Source organism: Marmota flaviventris, chromosome 10, assembly GCF_047511675.1.
Source record: "Marmota flaviventris isolate mMarFla1 chromosome 10, mMarFla1.hap1, whole genome shotgun sequence".
Classification (NCBI taxonomy): domain Eukaryota; kingdom Metazoa; phylum Chordata; class Mammalia; order Rodentia; family Sciuridae; genus Marmota; species Marmota flaviventris.
In genome coordinates this window covers 82,651,934-82,670,065 of record NC_092507.1, presented here as the reverse complement: position 1 = coordinate 82,670,065, position 18,132 = coordinate 82,651,934, and the positions used below count along the sequence as shown (strand labels likewise).

Genomic DNA, 18,132 nt, shown 5'->3' with positions numbered 1-18,132 from the left:
AAGGAACTAACTGAAAAGGGGATAAAATCTACTTTCAGGTATCATAACCACAACACAATACTGAGAAAAACTCCACTTAAGTTTTAAATATTATTCATTAATTGTATATGGTATTGGTTTTTGATAGAGTTCAGACATATTTGATATTGCTAGATTGTATTTTAAGAAAAAGGGAGATCACCTAGCTTCCAAATCACCCACAAATTGTTGACTCGAATATAAACAAAACTATTTTTACTTACTATATTCTTTGTTGGGGGGTGACTTGAATTTTTGTATTTAGTATATTTGCTCCTTCATTTTTTTATCATTCTAATGTATAAAATTTGCATGATTTTCAGATATTTTATAAGAATAAACCTAATAAAAATGTATAATTCTAAAATTATTTGACACCGATATACCTGTTTATAAAGTGACCAAAAATGTTTTGAGTAATATAAATAGCACCCTAATTGCAGCTGAATAAAAAGTGAAAGTAGTAACTAACACCTGCACTTGTTCAATGTAAATTACACATTTTTAAATACCTGAATGTATCTTTCTTCTCACATACAGTGAAAGCAGATAACATGCTACTCTTCGTCAAGTACTCTTTGTTAAAAATTACAAGCTATTCTAAGATTAGTTAGAAATCTTTAGCAGACATAGAAGATGAAAGATGAAACTGCAGCGAGAGAGCATGGCAAATCCAAAAGATCTATTTAGTGCATAAATCTACTGGAAAAACAACAACAACAACAACAAAAGAGATAGAAAGAATTAACAAGCTACAATAGAAGTTATGTCTTTAAAGCAGTAGATTATAATCAGGGTGGGAAATGTTTAATATGTGTCCTCCTGAAAAGTATTTACCATCTTTTACATGGAAAAAAAAAAAAAAAAAAAAACAGCTGGTATATTTTCACAGCATCTAGATTTATTTATGGTTTAAAGCCATAGAATTGTAATATTATTACTCCTTTCCCACCCTGGCAGAGAATAAACATGAATTCAGAAGCACAGTGGAGTGAAAACAAAGAAGAAAAGAGAGAAAAGGCAGCAGAGAAAGACAGAAAAGGTGAATACAGAGCTACAGAAGTGTTTATTGAGCATGCTACAGAGGTAAGCAGAGTACACACAAAATGAAATTAAACAACCATCAAACCTCCCAACTTTGTTAGAAAATTAATTTTTAATTGTGCCGCTTTCAAACTATACTGAATTTTACATTTCTAAAGATGTAAAAACTCAACTAATAGAAAATATACATGACCATTCTGTCTACATAGATAACAGAATCTATGAATCTTGAAACTAAGTACATCAATTTCAAAAAGTATTGGTCATTTAACAGAATCAACAATTCAGATTGACAAGAACTGTTCAAATTAATTTGACCTGTAGATTCTGAGCCATGTTTTTATTAAAGTCAGATCTATTCCTAAATACAAAATATTTTGAAGATTTATTAAAACTCAATATTACAATGCAAGGTAAATTAAGACTAAAGGCACATAAACTTTGGTCCCACCTGGTTGTCAGTTTTAAAAAACTGCCACAAAATTAATCTTCCTGCAAATTTTCGCAGTACACTTTCTTTGTCTTTGAAAAATACATGCACCAGTTCCTGAACTAGCTAGACCAGTCTGCACATGCTCAGAAATCCACAACCATATTCCAAATCTTAATTACAAACTAAGGATGGCAATATATATTTAAATGCACGTAAGTCATGTCAACTTCAAAAACATCTACGAAAAATATTCAGCCACAAACAAGACATTACTTAGTGCTGACATTTATATGATACGTCCCACAAGAGTGTGTACAAAAAGGTTAAGATTCCACAATGCTTTCCACATAGGGCTCAAACTTACAGAAATCACTTTGTTGTCTTAAGAAATTAATACTCTGCATCTTGTTAATTTTAACTAATGCCTACATTCATAACTGAATCTAGACCAGAATTGTGATAAAAAAGGCCAATGTTTTTTTAAAAAGCAATAAAGCCTAAAGTAGTAAAAACTAAAAATGCTGCTTTATTCATTCAATATCAAGAATCTTATTTGATTAAATAGAAAGAAATGTGATAAGCCAATAATTCAAAATAAGTTCCAAGCAGGAGAAACAAAAACTTAACCTTTTTACACACCCCTGCCTAAACATATTTTAATTCCCATATAACAATGTGCCCTAGACAACCAATTCCTTTTTTCTAGTAAATGCACAATAGCAACACTAGTTTTCCTTTTTAAGGCACGTATGTCAACTAAGTTGAAAAAATAAAGCAAAATTAAACTAAAATTTTAAACAGACAATAAAAATGGCTTCCTATAGAACAGATGAAATACAGCAGTTAATAACTCTGCCTTTACATATGCCATTTCATTTTATAACCAAGGAATGATAACAGCATGAAAAAAAAAGAAAAAATGAAAAAAAAAAATCAAACTCTGGTCCCCACTTTTCTGAACAGTCAATAGGTGATGACACTGAACAATGTGATTCACCCCCAATCTTCATCTCCCCTTTAAATTGTTGACTTGGAGAAAGACACTCTCAGATGATGGTTTTCACCAAGGTTATAATTATGAAGATCAATCAAGGCCTGAATAGCTTCTTCCACCGTTGCCATCTGAAGAAGAGCCATTTTGTGATCTCTTCTGAAACGAAATTATGAAATTAGATGCCTCATAAAAAGTCAGAATACTTAAATTCTGCCCATTCCAGATAAAAATTTCTAAAAGCAGACTAAAAACTACTTGAAAAAAATTTTTACTTCTATCAAGTCACTAATTTAAAAACAAGGAAGCTTGCTTACTGAAAAAACTTAAATGCCTTCACAGTGCCCCCAGTGTTAGCAAACAGTGTTCGCAGATCCTCTTCTGCTACTGAAGGACTAGGAAAAGTAAATGGGGGAAAAAAGTATTAAAAACATTAATAATAAATTCGATGTTTTATTAAAACAATATGTACATCCTTAATAAACGCTGGCTTAAATACTTACGGGATATTAGATAGGTGAAGGGTTGCAGAAGGAGGAAATATATTCTGAAAATTTTTCGATCCAGGTTTCTTAAAACGATGCAATGGGGAATTACCAAAATCTTTTGTTAGCCCTTGATCATCAAGTCCCTCTCGAGGTAGTTGTACAGTCTGATGTTTAGAGAGAGTAACACGAATAATTTTTCCGTACATTTTCTGTCCATTAAGATGATTCATGGCTAAAAAAAACCAAAGTATTCCTATTAAAAAAACAATTTCAAAGTTCAAAATGAAAACAATTCTAAATTTAAAATAATAATTTACAACTATTTTCTTATTGTTTTAAAATAAATATGTATTTACCATAGCTACCAGTGATTAAGACAAATTCCATTTTAATCTCTACTAGACAAGACACGTGGCAAAAAAAAAAAGTTTCTCTCATAGAACAAATATCAAGATTATAAATATTTATCTTTCTCAAGAATCCTGCTGATGCTTGCTAGGAGTAGTGGTGTAGCCTATAATCTCAGAAACTCAGGATGCTTAGGAGGATTATGAGTTCAAGGCTAGTCTTGGCAATTTAGTAAGGCTCTACCTCCAAAAAACAAAACAAAACAAATCAAAACAAAAAAAACCAAACAAACCCCAAAATGCAAAAAATAAAACCACCACCACCAAAGAAACAAACTAACAAAAAGAACCGAGGATATATCACAGTGTCACTGGGTTCAATACCCACTACCCACCAACATCTTGATGATAAATTACATTTTTAGTCTCCCAAGAAAGAAATTTAGTAGCCATTCTTAACTTTTTGTTCCTTCTGCTATCCTAATTACTAAATCCTTTACTAAGGTCTTTCCCCCCACCCCTTTGGTACCAGGGACCACTGAGACAGGGTCTTGCTTAGTTTCTTAGGGCCTTGTTAAGTTGCTGAGGTTAGCTCTGAGCTTGCAATCCTCCTGCCTCAGCTGCCTGAGCCACTAAGATTACAGGCATGTGCCACCATGCCCAGCTACTATGATATTCTTTCTCCAATTATCTCTCAAATTCATGTTCTATCCACTTTCTACTTTATACTGCCATTTAAACTTTATCTCCAATTGCTTTCCTGTTGAACATCTCTCTACTTTTCTCCAATTCATTCTATACACAAGGCAGCTAAATGACCTTCACAAATTACAAATGTGATTCCAGCATTATCAGCTTAAAACCCTTAGGAACAAAATATAAACTCATCCTTTAACATAGCCTGTATCTTTCCCTGTCTGACCCTTATATCTTCTAGCCTCTATGAATAGGTAGTTTTTTAATCTATGCAATTCTAATAACTATAGTGGTACTGGGAATAAAGTAGTAAGAAACCATCACAATCATCATGGAACTTGTGTTATACCTTAATATTACACTCCTTGTACTTTATGCTATAAATACCGAAAACATATATCCTGACACTAAGTGCTAGTTTTTCCTCACCTTTATTCTTGTATACATGCTGTTTTATTTTGTAACAATTTCCTATACTTTTTACTATTCCTCTTAGTCTACTCATTCTTCAAACTCACTTTTCCAAAAAGGGTTTTCCTTCATCCTTCAAAAAGATCCAGAAATTCACTAGATATTCCTTAGGTAATAGATAGTACCTTGTACCTTTTTTAAAGATCATCATAATTTACTGCAATTACATATATTTTCCTCCTTCAGACTGCAAGATACACAAAGACAGGACTCTGTCTTACCCTAGCACACAGAAGTATGTGAACACAGAATATTATATTGTTAGGGGTAAGGTAGGTGTGAACGGTGGGAACGTGAGGTTAAAGAGATTAATTTTATAAAATGGGTCCACTGCATTGACCCCCACAAGCTTTATTTTCAAAGACGCAATTTACTTGCAGCCCTGTCTGCCTTAAGTGGATAGGCTACACCCCATTCCTTAGCAAACTACCTATTATCTGCAGAAGAAATGCAGGCCTGAAATAATGTTGATAAGAGGAACCCACATTACTCTGACAGGGGAGACTTTTGTGACCCTTTTCACAGATTAGATCCAGAAACTCAGGAGATAATTCTTAATCATAAAATCTCTAAGAACTTATGATGAAGATTCTACTTGGAAACTGGTCAGCATGGACCAAGATGACCTAGAGTTGTCATGGCAGTGGGGACCCGAAAAGCTAATGTCATCCTGTTGCCAGTCAAAACGTCAGCAGGTGGGACCCTGTAGAAACTTCACTGTGATCCCCAATAAACTGGAAGACAGAAGAAGACCCACTTTCTCCCTTGATAGGGTCCTCCCCCCTTCCCTTTTCCTATCCCTTCAATAAACTCATGACTATGACTCTGAGCAACAGGTCTAAAATCTTCCTGACTTGATCGCAAGAACTGGGGTTTAAAGGGGGATCATCTTTATGCTGCCTCAGTCTCCCAGAAGACCTCAACTCTATAACAATATGACTACTTCTTAACATAGTTGTTGGGTTATTTTTAAAAGAAATGAATTGGTCTGATATTTTTAAAAAGCTATATATATATTTTTTTAAATTCAAATTAAAGGTCTGACTATAACCACACTGTATGAATAGCAGAGACAAAGGCAATGAACAAGAGTAGGAAAATGAGATCAGAATCTCTACTCTTTCTGTTTTTAACAATGGGAATCTTATAAAGTCTACTTGTAAAAAATATGGCATAAATAGATAAAGTAACGTGCTTCAGAGAATGGCATTTTTTTTCCCCCTCTCTGGTAAGTACCTGGGATTAGGCAGTCAACCACTGAGCCACATCCCCAGCCCCATTTTGTATTTTATTTAGGGACAGGTCTTGAGTTGCTTAGCATGTGGCTTTGAACTCACAATCCTCCTGCCTCAGCCTCCCAAGCCACTGGGATTACAGGTGTGTGCCACTGCACCTGGCTGACAATGGCATTATTGACTGAATATAGTTTTTTACCTTTTCCTTACAAGTCTGAAGAAGATGTTAGGGAATAATGAAAATTTAACACAAATTCATAAATAATAGGAGTTTACATAGAGCTTATTAAGAGTTCTCCCTTTATAATTCAAAATAAAATATGTATTGCTGCTCTCATTTTGTTGTTGTTGTTTACAGACACTTGTCTATTTTATTAGTCTTTTCAAAGACAATTTATGGTTTTGCTTTGCTGTCATCTATACTACTAATTTCTAGTCTTTAATTTCTCACTTCCTTGGCACACCCTATTTTTTTGTTTGGAATTTGAGTGTGTTTTACAGGCACTGATGATATAAGCACATATTTTTATTGTCATTTACCTCAAGAAAGTAAAATTTATCCTAGCAGCAATGAGAATAAGATATTATTTATCAATACTTATAGTCCAAAAATTATGTCAAAACTTTACTGTCAATATCTGGTAACATTGGGGATAAATGATTTACATATGTAAGTACTAAATGGACTAAAATGTGGCCCCCATTCCCAGTCAATGCATATGTGGAAGCCCTAATTTCTAATGACAATCTATAAAGGCAGGACCTTTAAGGAAGTTATGAAGGTTAAATGAGGTCATCATGGTGGGGCCCTAATTCAATAGGACTGGTATCCTCACAAGAGAAGTTGAACTCTCATTATGCTTACACAATGAAAAGTCCATGTAAGAACACGGGCAGAGAGCTACAAGCCAAGAGAGAGTCTTCAAAATCCAAATCTGCTAGCACCTTGAGATCTGAAACTTTAGTATTTAAAATTCATGAGGAAATAAATTTTGTTTAAGCTACAAAGCATATTATTTTGTTCTGTAGCCTAAGCAGACCAATGTAAGTATGATAAAAATTAAAATCTACACATTAAAAAAAAAGAAAAAAAAGCGCTGGGGATATAGCTCAGTTGATAGAGTGCTTGCCTTGTAAGCATAAGGCCCTGGGTTCAATTCCCAGCAGCAGCAGCAGCAGCACCACCACCACCACCAACAACAACAACAAATTCAGAAGTTACTTCTTTAAATTTTCCCTCAAATGATTCGGCATTCTTTGTATAAGTGAATTTAATGCCACCCAAACCTCAAACAGTAATTTTAAAAACATGAAATATTTGAGAATGCTATGTTGATTATGAAGCACTGTCAAATGCTACTTTCAAGTGTATATTTAAAAAATGGTAATAATCACCCTCACCAGAATACAGAAGTATACACAAACTGAGGAGGGGGAAACAATATACTAAACACCTATGACATAAACAGCTCTTTTTTATCTTTCCTTTAAGACAGATATTGTGATTTTAAAACTGGAGAGCCAGATGGATAATTTTATATCTTATATGAAATACCAAAACCACCGCCAAGAAACACTAAGTTCAAACTTAACTGTTTGAAATTCAAACTTTTCTGATTTTAATGGCTGAAATTGGTCAAGTGTATCATATTCACCCCCAAGTGTCACACAAATATAACAGCAAAAACACACTATTCCTTACTTCCAAAATAGTAAATTTCAAAAATTAACAATGTGAACACAACCAGTCTGAGGCAGCAATGTCCCTGAAACTCAATAAATCCAATTATAAACTAAAAACTTGGTAAAATTTATAGTCAATCACATTTTGAATATATAGTTGTATTTCAGATTTATGTGATTTGATTTGTGTGTGAAGTCCAAAAAAATATAATTTAAATTAAATTATTATCTAAGCAATGATGTACATGTAATTTGACTAAAGTACAATTTAATATTCTCAAAGACACAGGTTTAATATTCCCATTGACAGAGGTTTTTCATTTTGTAAGAACTTGGTAACCCTGAAAGACACATTCCAGGTGACCTTTTCCATTTCTAAGTTTAGCCAAATACAGCTTCTAATACACAGAATAGCCAGAAATAAAAACTACTAAGAATCATCAATATAAAAGTTGCAATTCTTTGGCTGGGGATATAGCTCAGTGGTAGAATAGTTGTCTACAATGTGCAAGGGTCTGGGTTCAATCCCCATCTAGCACCACATAAAGAGAGTAGAAGAGTGTTAAATAATTCTTGCAATTCTGGAGCTAAAATATTTTCCCAATATAACTGCTTGAGAAATGATAGGAGGAAAACAGAAAAATACAAATATACTCATCATGTACAAATAATCACATTAAAATATGAAAATTAAAATGACATTTTGAGCCTTGGCCATTAAAAAACAAACAACAATAACAACAACAACAATTTCTTACTGATGTAAAGGCATTTAATTTTACTCTGATTTGTAAAATTAAATGTTTTAATTTGGAATTGAAAACATATAAACATGTAGTTTAATCTTACCAAGTTGTGATTGGTTTCCATCAGCCATCTGTATTAGAGCACTGTCTTTCTTATTGTACAAAATCTTCACGCGCTGCACATCTCCATAAACACCTTTTTTGGAGCCACAGAGAGGTAATCCAAAAATGGAATTAATTTTACGTGCAAGGCAGCTAACAACTAATCTTTCTGACATATCAATGAAACATTCAGACATCAACATGATCACTCATTCAATCTCATCATTCTCACAAATGAATAAAGAAGATCAAGATTTTGAACAGTGAATTTTGAAAAGAATAATTTTTGATAAACCCTCAAAGCTATGTGAATGATATTAAATTAAAGACCATGCAAAATAAATCAGCATGCATTAAAACAAATTTTGTGTCTATGGAGAGTTTTAAATAGCAAAGAAAAATAGCAAAAGATTTACTATTCAACTTTAAGCCAAAGTGCTAGCTACAAATAAGAATTAAGGTGAAACAAAAATCAAATCAATAATAAAAGTATAGTGCTAACAATAACATACCGAAGAGGGTAAACAGACTTTGGGGCGTAACCATCTTTAGAAGGAGAGAAGAGCAAGCAGCGTAAGACAAGAAGAGAGAAGAGTCGAGGAAGAGCGGAGATGAACAGATCATCCATAACGAAGGGTGGTTCCCGCAGAATGGTGAGGTGGTCATGGATCATGGTTCAAGGCGGTTAATTGGGGCAAGTTGGTCCGAGGAACATTTGTTCAAGCACAGAAGCATGAACATAGGGAATGGAGACAGGGAATGAAGACAAGGACAAGGAAAATAAAGGATAAGACAGGGAAGGGAATGGGCATTTGGGAAAAGACAAGGAAAGGGAAGGTGAACACACAGGGAAAAGGATGAAATGGGGAAGGGAAACAGCAATGCAGAAGAAAAAAATAAGGAATTGGGGAACAAAAAAAAAATAAAATATAGGTCAGTACATAGGAAATGCAGGAATTTGGTCAGAAAATGGTTGGTTTATGTACTGTACAAGAAAAACTGAGTAAAATGTAGTCATCCAAGACAAATATGGGTAAAGTACATCTATATCAAAGAGTAAATTACAGCATTTCATCTCAACATAGGGAAGGAGAGCATGCATAGGAATTTTAAACTTTGAACTTTAACTGCATAAGCATGGCTGGTTATGAAATGCAGGCAAAAGTCTTAAAATAAAAACAAAGGTACTCTGATTCAAACATTTTAGCATGCAGAACTGTGAATGATAACAGTATTAAATGATAAAATAAGCTTAATGTTCATATTAACAGAGGCCAATTAAAAATGAAAAAGTATTCAAATTAGACATCATAAACTGATAACACTTAGCTTCCCACATTTCATACCAGCTCTCATAGCAATCAAAATAAAATATACCAGACATAAAATGTACAACTACAGAAAATAACAGCAATTTTATTTAACAAGAAAGGGGTGGGGGATAAAAGTTGAAAATATTTTTAGAAGACAATGACTAATAACTGCAAAGAAAAAATTACTAAGAAAGACTGGAAGAGTGCCTCGTCAAGATCTTTGGAAGAACCTTCAAAGAAAAATGTATTAGAGTAGTTCACATAAAATAAGATTTAAAAAAAATGCAATGACACATAAGCATGAAATGAACAAGCAAATAATTAGAAAAGGCAAAGAGCAAAATTGTTTTACAGTTAAATTTGCAAATTAGATCATATTTGCATTTGAGAACAACAAAAAGATAAAAAGCCAAACTACGGTACTTCACCATATTTTTCTTAGGAAAAATAGGTAGTTAGGTTAAAAATATATACATATATAAAGAGATATGACTGTCTAAGGAAATAAGTATTACCTAAACAAATACATAGATTTTATTCAGAAATAGAAACACAGAAAATATTTTGGCTAATGAATGTACATAAAAAGAAAGGCAAGTGCAAAATGAAATAAACATGAAAAACTTTCACAAATGAAATGGAGTTAAAGAATAAACATTAGAAAATTATTTTACTAACCTCTTCATTTAAATTGCTAACCAACAGGACTGTATTGCCACCAGCTGAGACTCCAGGCATACCCACTCGGCCAGCAGCAGCTGCAGCAGCTGCTGCAGCAGCATTTGGAATAGCCAAAGGACTCAGAGCTCCTGGAACAGCTGCAACAGGAAGCCCTAATTTTAAAATAAAGCATATTTTACGAAACACACACAAGTCGTTTACAAAAACCAATTTAAGCACGATGGCTGCATGGCTTATGGCAGCTGACCGTTCCAAAAGGTTCCTGAAAGTTAATTTTCATGTTTAGCAAAATGGTGTGGTGATATGTAGTAAAGTAACTGATTTCAACATCCTCATTAATTATTAGAACTAGGGTACATACCTGTATTGTTAAAAAAATTAAATATATAACATTCCACCATCCTATGGAAAAGCAAACAAAGTATGAGGAATGTATTTTCAAGTCGGAGACTTGAAAAATTCACTTCCCTGGTTTATAGTGAGAAGTATAAAAAATACCGTTCTCAATATAACACCTATCCTTTTTCTACAAGAGCTACTGCCTTCATAAACTCACATCTGAAATCAGTTTCTGCCTACAACACAAATGTAGTAAGTTCTTCAGTTCCAAAAGACAATGTTACCCTAAGCATTTAATTCATCCAAATGACTTAAAAGAAAATCTTAGCAAACTTGTCTTCATTTCACACTCAAGTAGTTATAATAAATATAAGTTTCTCAAACAAGGCTCTCCCAGTAGAGAGAACAAATTTCATTCTATTATAAACTTTGCTTCCAACCTAATTTCTATGGTCCTAGTTCCTAATTTCTATGGTCCTAGTTTCCCATCTGTTGTCTTTTTTAAAAGTCATCCCTTTTGACTTTTTAAGAATTCCCTTAAGCACTCTTTGAAGAATACTTTCATCCTTAAATTCTTACATATCAAATTTACAAAAAAATTTATTATTATTATTTTTTACCTCCCCATGATAAAGGGACATTCCAAATGATGTTGACCTCATGACATACCTGGGTGGAACTGGCCCTTAGCACGGTCGTTCCATTAGTTCACCTTTTATTCCTTCTTCTCTTTCCAGACTTCTGTGCATTTCATAAGGATCTGCTGTTACCTTTAGTTCGGAGATCTTATTCAAGTTTTACATCATTTTACAGAAACTAGTATGACCTTTCACTGGCAGTGTGAAGAGTTCTTTGAGATTCACAATTCTTACCTAAGTTTCTGACAAAAATTTTTCCCTCTTGTTATCTCTCAATTCCACCTTTATCCCTCCTAAGTACTCTGTAAGTGGAAATATGTTTCTCAATTTATACTCTTGCTCTAGATGAATATATTTTACAGTTTTTGCCCACAGCATTTTTAGAACTCCCTTTCCTTCTTGTTTTCTTCTTTTGACTTTCCTTTCTGTTTTGAAAATTTTCCAATATATAAGTGAAGAGAGACTAGAATGAATCACCATCTCCCAAGTTTAATAATTATCACTTCAGACACGATCTTGTTTCACCTACTCACCTATTTTATTTTTAAAGTAAATCCCAGAGATATGAATCTTATTTTAAAATAGAAAATTCACATTTTTATATTAAAAGTAAAGTCAAGATTTGGATGGTGGGAAAAAATAAATAAAAACAGAAAATTCTCATGATTAATATTTACTAATGCACATCAGTCTTCAGTGCTTTTCTGGATCCATGAGTGAGGATCCTTTTAACCAACTACTGTATTATATTACTAAATTCTCCATATTAAATACTATAGTTATTATTAAATTTCACAAGCAGTTTCCACTTAATAATGAATATTTTCATTTTTTGCCAAGATACATACATATAAAGATACACCTCTAATTCTTAAGTAAACACTCACACTTAGTAATCTTTTTCTTGCATTCTTTTGGAAAGGGACCTCTCCACACTTTTTTTTAAACACTATTTTGGTACTTCAGACAGCTCTGGCCAAATGCACACAGTATTCAACTTAAGTTGACAACACAATTATTTAATAGTAGTGGAAATTCCAGATGTAGTCATTATATTGTCAAATCATTTCTTTGTTTTCCTGCCTTTAATTGGCTCTTAGTAGGAAAAAAAAAAAAGTAACTTAAAATTCAGTTAAATTCTATGGTCTTTATGAGATCCAAAGTTGATAGCAAAAAAAAAAATCAAAAAACAAAACCACCAACTGCAATACATGGCATGCAAAAAAAAAAAAGTTCAGTATCAAATCTCAAATTCTCTCTGCTTCACACGTGTGAGGCAAGTGCTCAACTTATAACCACTTTCCTACGATAAAAACAAAAAATCTATTTCATTTTGGACAGACATGACATGATTCACAGGGTCCGCTAACCCAGAAAAACTTAACTGAAGAATTAATTAGACAGATGGGTACCCAGATTAAAATAACTTCTGAATTCCTAGAATTTTCTTGACTCTTGACTCATACTATTTCCTATTTATTTAAAATACTCTATCTCCTGTTTATTTACTGGAATTGTTTTGAACTTTGTATCCCACAGTGAAGAAGTTTTGAAACTTTTCTTTGTCAGAAGCCCTTCTACACTTTTAAAAATTACTGAGGATCACAAAGAGCTTTTGTTTATTGGGGTTATATCTAGTGACACCTATCATAATAGAAATTAAAAATTAAAACCAAGAACTTCTTTTTAAATATCACACATCCTATTGACCTTCCGGGTAATACAGAATATTCCACCATGAGCAAGAAAATAAAAGTGAAAAATGCCAGATACATTTTGTACTATGAAAATAGTTTTGACTTAGTGGACCCTATGAGAAGGCATCAGGGACTTCCAAGGATCTCTAGATAACATTTTGCAAATATTGGTATACTTGGCATGGTGCTTTGTATAAAAGAATTCCTAAAAAAAAATACAAACAAATTTTAAAAATGAATTTAACTCACTTCAAAGAAAAGAAAATGCTGTAATATATGACATTTTTAAAAATGTTAAGGTACATACTTAAATTATACATTACTGGCACTTGCAAAATTTATAGTTCTAAGTCCTTGTTGACTTTTCAAAAAAAAATCACAAATACATAAAACATACAAAATTCTATAAAAATTCAATCATCTAAATATATAATTTTTGTGAAAAACTGATACATTTCTATCATGTCAATCAAATTAAATAATCTAATTAGAGATTATTTAATTTACCAATAAATTCAAATATGGTAGAAAACTTGCTAAAAAACACTTAATATTTAAAAAATAATTTCTTAAAATGTGTTTTTGTCTTGCGATGTGGGTTGTTATAATGGAGATAACTTGGTGGTACAGTATTATTTAGAATATCAAGTCTTAACATGACAAAATTATTATTGGGATTAAAAAAATTAATAATTAAAATGAATTTAACATGGCAAGTAGGAACCCCCCCTTTTTAGTATGGAAGACATAAAAGATTAAAAAAAAACAAAAACATTCTTGCCAAAAGGAAAAAAAAATGCAGAAAAGCTGTATTCTAACAAATGATAATGTTCTTTAGCAAAAAGACTGGCAACTATCCAATAAAGAAAAGCTGAGACTCAACAGATGCAATTTACTTCCCTCTAATAAGGAGGTAATAAAAATCTTAACCAAAAAGTGGAATTAAGCTGGGACACTCCCACTGTTGTTACAAACACTAATTCATAGTCCCCCACTTTTTTCTTTATTACCTTTCTTGCCCACCATGACACTATGTAAGGTGATCTGTTACATCAAAGGATCTTTCTATATTTCAAACAGTCTGTACTACAGTGTTCTTTAAGAGACAAGGGGCAGTTACCATCTGCTTTTCCCCCCCAGCATCTGCTCTTAATGCCAGTAATATGGTTTTTTTCCTTATTATTTCCTTCTCTGAGCTGGTAACTTAGAAGAAAACATACACTACCTTTATAAAGTTTTAAATCACTAGGGTAGTTTAAAATTTTACTGGACTTTTAAAGCCTCTGAGGATAAGTAATATACTCTTCTCTGAAAAATTACTGTTAATCAGATTAATAAAACACATTATACTTAATCTAAATTATGTTTATTGCAATGAAAATATAAAAACCAACTAGTATGTAATCCCAGCAACTCAGTCCAAGGCCAACATGGTCAATTTAGTGAGTCCCTGTCTCAAAAATTTTTTAAAAAGTGCTGGGAATCATTCAGTGGTAGAGGACTCCTGAATTTAATCCCCAGTACTGGGGGTGGGGGATATAAAAACCTACAAAATACTTCATGATGTTCTATTCTTATTATAATAAATTCTGCAAAGAATTCTGCACTGTATTTTTCATGTAAATGTGAACTACTAAGTATAACATAATAATTTTACCATTTTCACTTTGTCAAAGCTGTATAAAACATCATACACGTACACACACAGAGACTGGCTCCCAATATAGTATTTTTAGTTATAAAAATCATAATTGCAATGATTTGCATTTGTAGCTAAGTATTAATCCATTTTCTGTTACTATAATCAAGTACCTGAAACTAGGTACTTACATTTTTTAAGTTCAGTTTTGGAAGTTGAAAGTCACATATCAGGCAAGCTCCATCTGTCTGGCCTCTGGTTATAGCTTCCCTGGCCGTGTTATAACATGGTGAATGGCATTAAGATGAGAGTGCATGCAAGGAGATATCACATGGCAAGATACTAATGAAGCCAAAAGTCAGCAACTGGGAAGTAGCCAGTCCATGGTTCATCTCTTAAGAATCAGAGTACCATAAGAACTACATCAATTCCTTCAGAGGGCAATACCTTCACTGACACAACAACCTCCACTAATCTCTCTCTCTTAAAGGTCACACCACTTGTTAACATTCCCATCACTGGGGACCAAATTTCCAACACACAAACCCTTGGTGGACAAATCATATCCAACCATCACTAAGGCAGAAGGTATGCTGGAAAAACCACTATTTACATATATTGATGATGAGAGATCAAAATGCCTGTTCTACTCCCAGGACTGTTATAAGGACAAAATAACATTGAAGAGCTTTTTTTGTAAATTGCCACATGCTGAAGAAAAAAGTACCACAGGGATCTTTTCCACATAAAATGATCTTCATTAGCTAGGCCACCCAGATATTCTGAGTGACGTAAAAATTTATAAAGTTTTCATGTTAGTTCTGATATTGTAGCATTACTAACCTTTCTTCCACTCAAAACTGATGATAGGGGTTGGTAGAGCAACTCAGTGGTAGAGCAACTGCCTAGTATGTGTAAGGCATTGGGTTCAATTCTCAGCACCTCATGTAAATAAATAAATTAAATAGAGATCCATTGGCAACTAAAAATAAAATTATAAACTGATGATAGCCACACAGTCATACATTGGACAGAAGGGATATAATTTAGCTATCCCTCTTTCTTTAAAGTCATATTTCACTGAAACACATAAGCATCCTTAAGTCCACACATTTTAACTAAAGAATTAAATGAGTTTTACTAATTTATTTCAAACCATTGACAATTTTTAATTGTGATTTCTAATTAACTTTATTTGAAAGTATTATATTTACAGAAAAATTAAAGACATTATGAAGTTTCTATAGAATTTGAGCACCAAATTTTCCCTTACAACATCATAGATTGGCATGGAATAGTTGGTACAATTAATCAGCCAATATATATTTACTGAAGTCTACACTTCATTCATATTTCCTTACTTTACACATAATATTCTTCTTCTTTTTCTAAAATTCCATATCATATTTTGTTATGTTTCCTTAAGCAACTCTTAACTAATAAATGTTTACCCTGTGATTTTTAAAAATGAAGAATTTTATTTTTAATCCTTGCACTTGCCATTCTAAAACTTCCATCCAAAGTTAATTACATAATTTCTTTTAATCATTCTTCGCTTCCCTGATCAAGACATCTGGTAGTTAATAATCTTTATTACTTCTGTCCAGAACACCACTGGTGGTGGAACTCCAAAAGCCCCATCTAACTCTTTAAGTATGGAGTCCTAGATATGAAAGGCAATTCTTATGACATTTCATGTATTGGAAGTAAAAATTTGTTTTTTAAAAAATGATAATTTTGATTATTTCCTGAAACAATCCATTCCTCATTTTCCACAACCTTCCCATCAATACCTATTTTGTTCTCTGAAATCTACTCTTTTCTATCATTACCAACTATATTTTGCATTACAAGTTTGCTTTGTAATTCAAAATACAGTAAAATTTGTCATAATGGAAAAACCTCAATAACGCCTCAAAGTCAATTTATCTCCCTAAACCTTTCCCCAAAGGGAAGAAAAAGTGCTTTATTCATCAATATTACCACCCAATATTACTTTCAGAACTGCTATTCTATAATTATCAATAAGATAACTTTGTCTATATAAACATGATTTTAAAAAATCCCACTAAGACTCACAATGGTCCTTAAGAGTATCTCTTATTTTCTAATCCTCAAAATTTCTACTGTATTTTTGATCCAATCTAATAAAATAAATTCAAGGACTTAAGTTAGCTTCAGAAACAAATACTGGCTATCATGTTGCAAGCATCATTACAAGCCAAGCACTGTGCAAAATTCTTTGCACATATTAACACATTTAATTCCCACAACAACCTTAGATGACAGGGATTATGATCCTATCTATTATAAATGTGAAAGTTGAGATAATGAAGGCAAACCAGATTTTGAACTCTGGAAAGTTGAACCTGAAGCCTATAATTATGCATACTGCCTGGCTAGAAACGTTTCCCTTTGGGTAACACTTAATTCCGAAACTACTAACCCATTTCTCCTTCCTTTCTGTGGCATATTTCTTCATACAATACTAGGTACTTTTTAAGAATCATATTTATATCCTTACTCTCTTGCAATTTGATACCCAATTATGATAATTGCTGGATTAAATGGTCACTTCTAATTTTAATCATATTTGTTTGAGCCTTCAATATCATACCTGTGGCCTCTGAATTCATAACCTCACAGAACTCTTAAGTTCTAGACAAAATTTCATATGGTCTGGTGGAGTTCTCTACATTTCATAAATAATCATATCAAATGCCATATGGTGTTACTTTTATATTTAATGTTGCCCATATTTATAGCAACATTGTTTTCTCATTTCCTACTTCTACTTTAGATTCACAATTATATCTTACTTAGACCAACAATCTCTGATCTAGTAATCCCAGTCTCATTTTCAACTAACAGCCTGGAATCACTGTTGGTGTATTAAAACTGAACTGATCAGTTTTACTCAACTGCTTAAAAACAGCTGATGATTATTCACAGCAAAAGTTCTTAGCCAATTTTTTCGTCAGTTACTCCTCTGATCTGGTGAAGGCCAAATACCTTAGACTTAGTACATGCTGTCATGAGATGTTTACAGATATGCTGAAGCTCTCATCATTTGATCTTTAAAGACACTAGTAATTCCAGTATAAAATTCACATTTCTTGGATAACATTGTTTCTAAGATCTTGTCCCACATAATTCTTTGTAGCATCACTACCTTTCACATTTTTCCAATTATCCTATGCATCACTCATAACATTTGCCAGTCCTAAAATATGACCTTTACTGTTACATGATGCGTTTCTGACCCATAAAACCCTCACAATTTCTCCTTTCGATGGAAAAAACACTCATTGTGTTCTAATACAATACTTATACTATGTATTATTTCAGTTTGCCTCTGCTACACTCATTTAATGCTTTCACCAGAATGCAAGTTTTGAAAACAGAAGCATTATTATTATTCTGTGTCCCTGCAGTACCTAGAAGTGTTCAAATAGTATAACGAATGAATTATCCAGGATGCCAATGAGGAGAAGCAGAATCCTTCTAGAAATATGAAATATACATGGCAATTACTTAAGAAGGGCATGAGAAAATCTGGAAAAGTGGGGAA

The 18,132-nt window shown here is 32.8% G+C and overlaps 1 protein-coding gene across 5 annotated transcripts in view; it reads right to left on the bottom strand.

Annotated features, from left to right (window-relative positions):
- Window positions 1–899: 899 nt before the first annotated feature.
- The window catches only part of Ptbp2 (polypyrimidine tract binding protein 2), a 78,652-nt gene continuing 61,419 nt past the window's right edge, over window positions 900–18,132 (bottom strand). For 2 of the 5 annotated variants that reach the window (XM_071618082.1, XM_071618085.1), the window contains exons 9-14: window positions 10,246–10,400; window positions 8,767–8,800; window positions 8,256–8,348; window positions 2,990–3,206; window positions 2,804–2,881; window positions 900–2,645 (exon numbers count right to left, since the gene is read on the bottom strand). In XM_071618082.1, the coding sequence (XP_071474183.1) occupies window positions 2,513–2,645; window positions 2,804–2,881; window positions 2,990–3,206; window positions 8,256–8,348; window positions 8,767–8,800; window positions 10,246–10,400 (710 nt within the window). In that variant the 3' untranslated portion in view covers window positions 900–2,512. The remainder of the gene's footprint in view (window positions 2,646–2,803; window positions 2,882–2,989; window positions 3,207–8,255; window positions 8,349–8,766; window positions 8,801–10,245; window positions 10,401–18,132) is intronic. The other 3 variants (XM_071618083.1, XM_027935250.2, XM_071618084.1) reach the window with 3 other exon arrangements.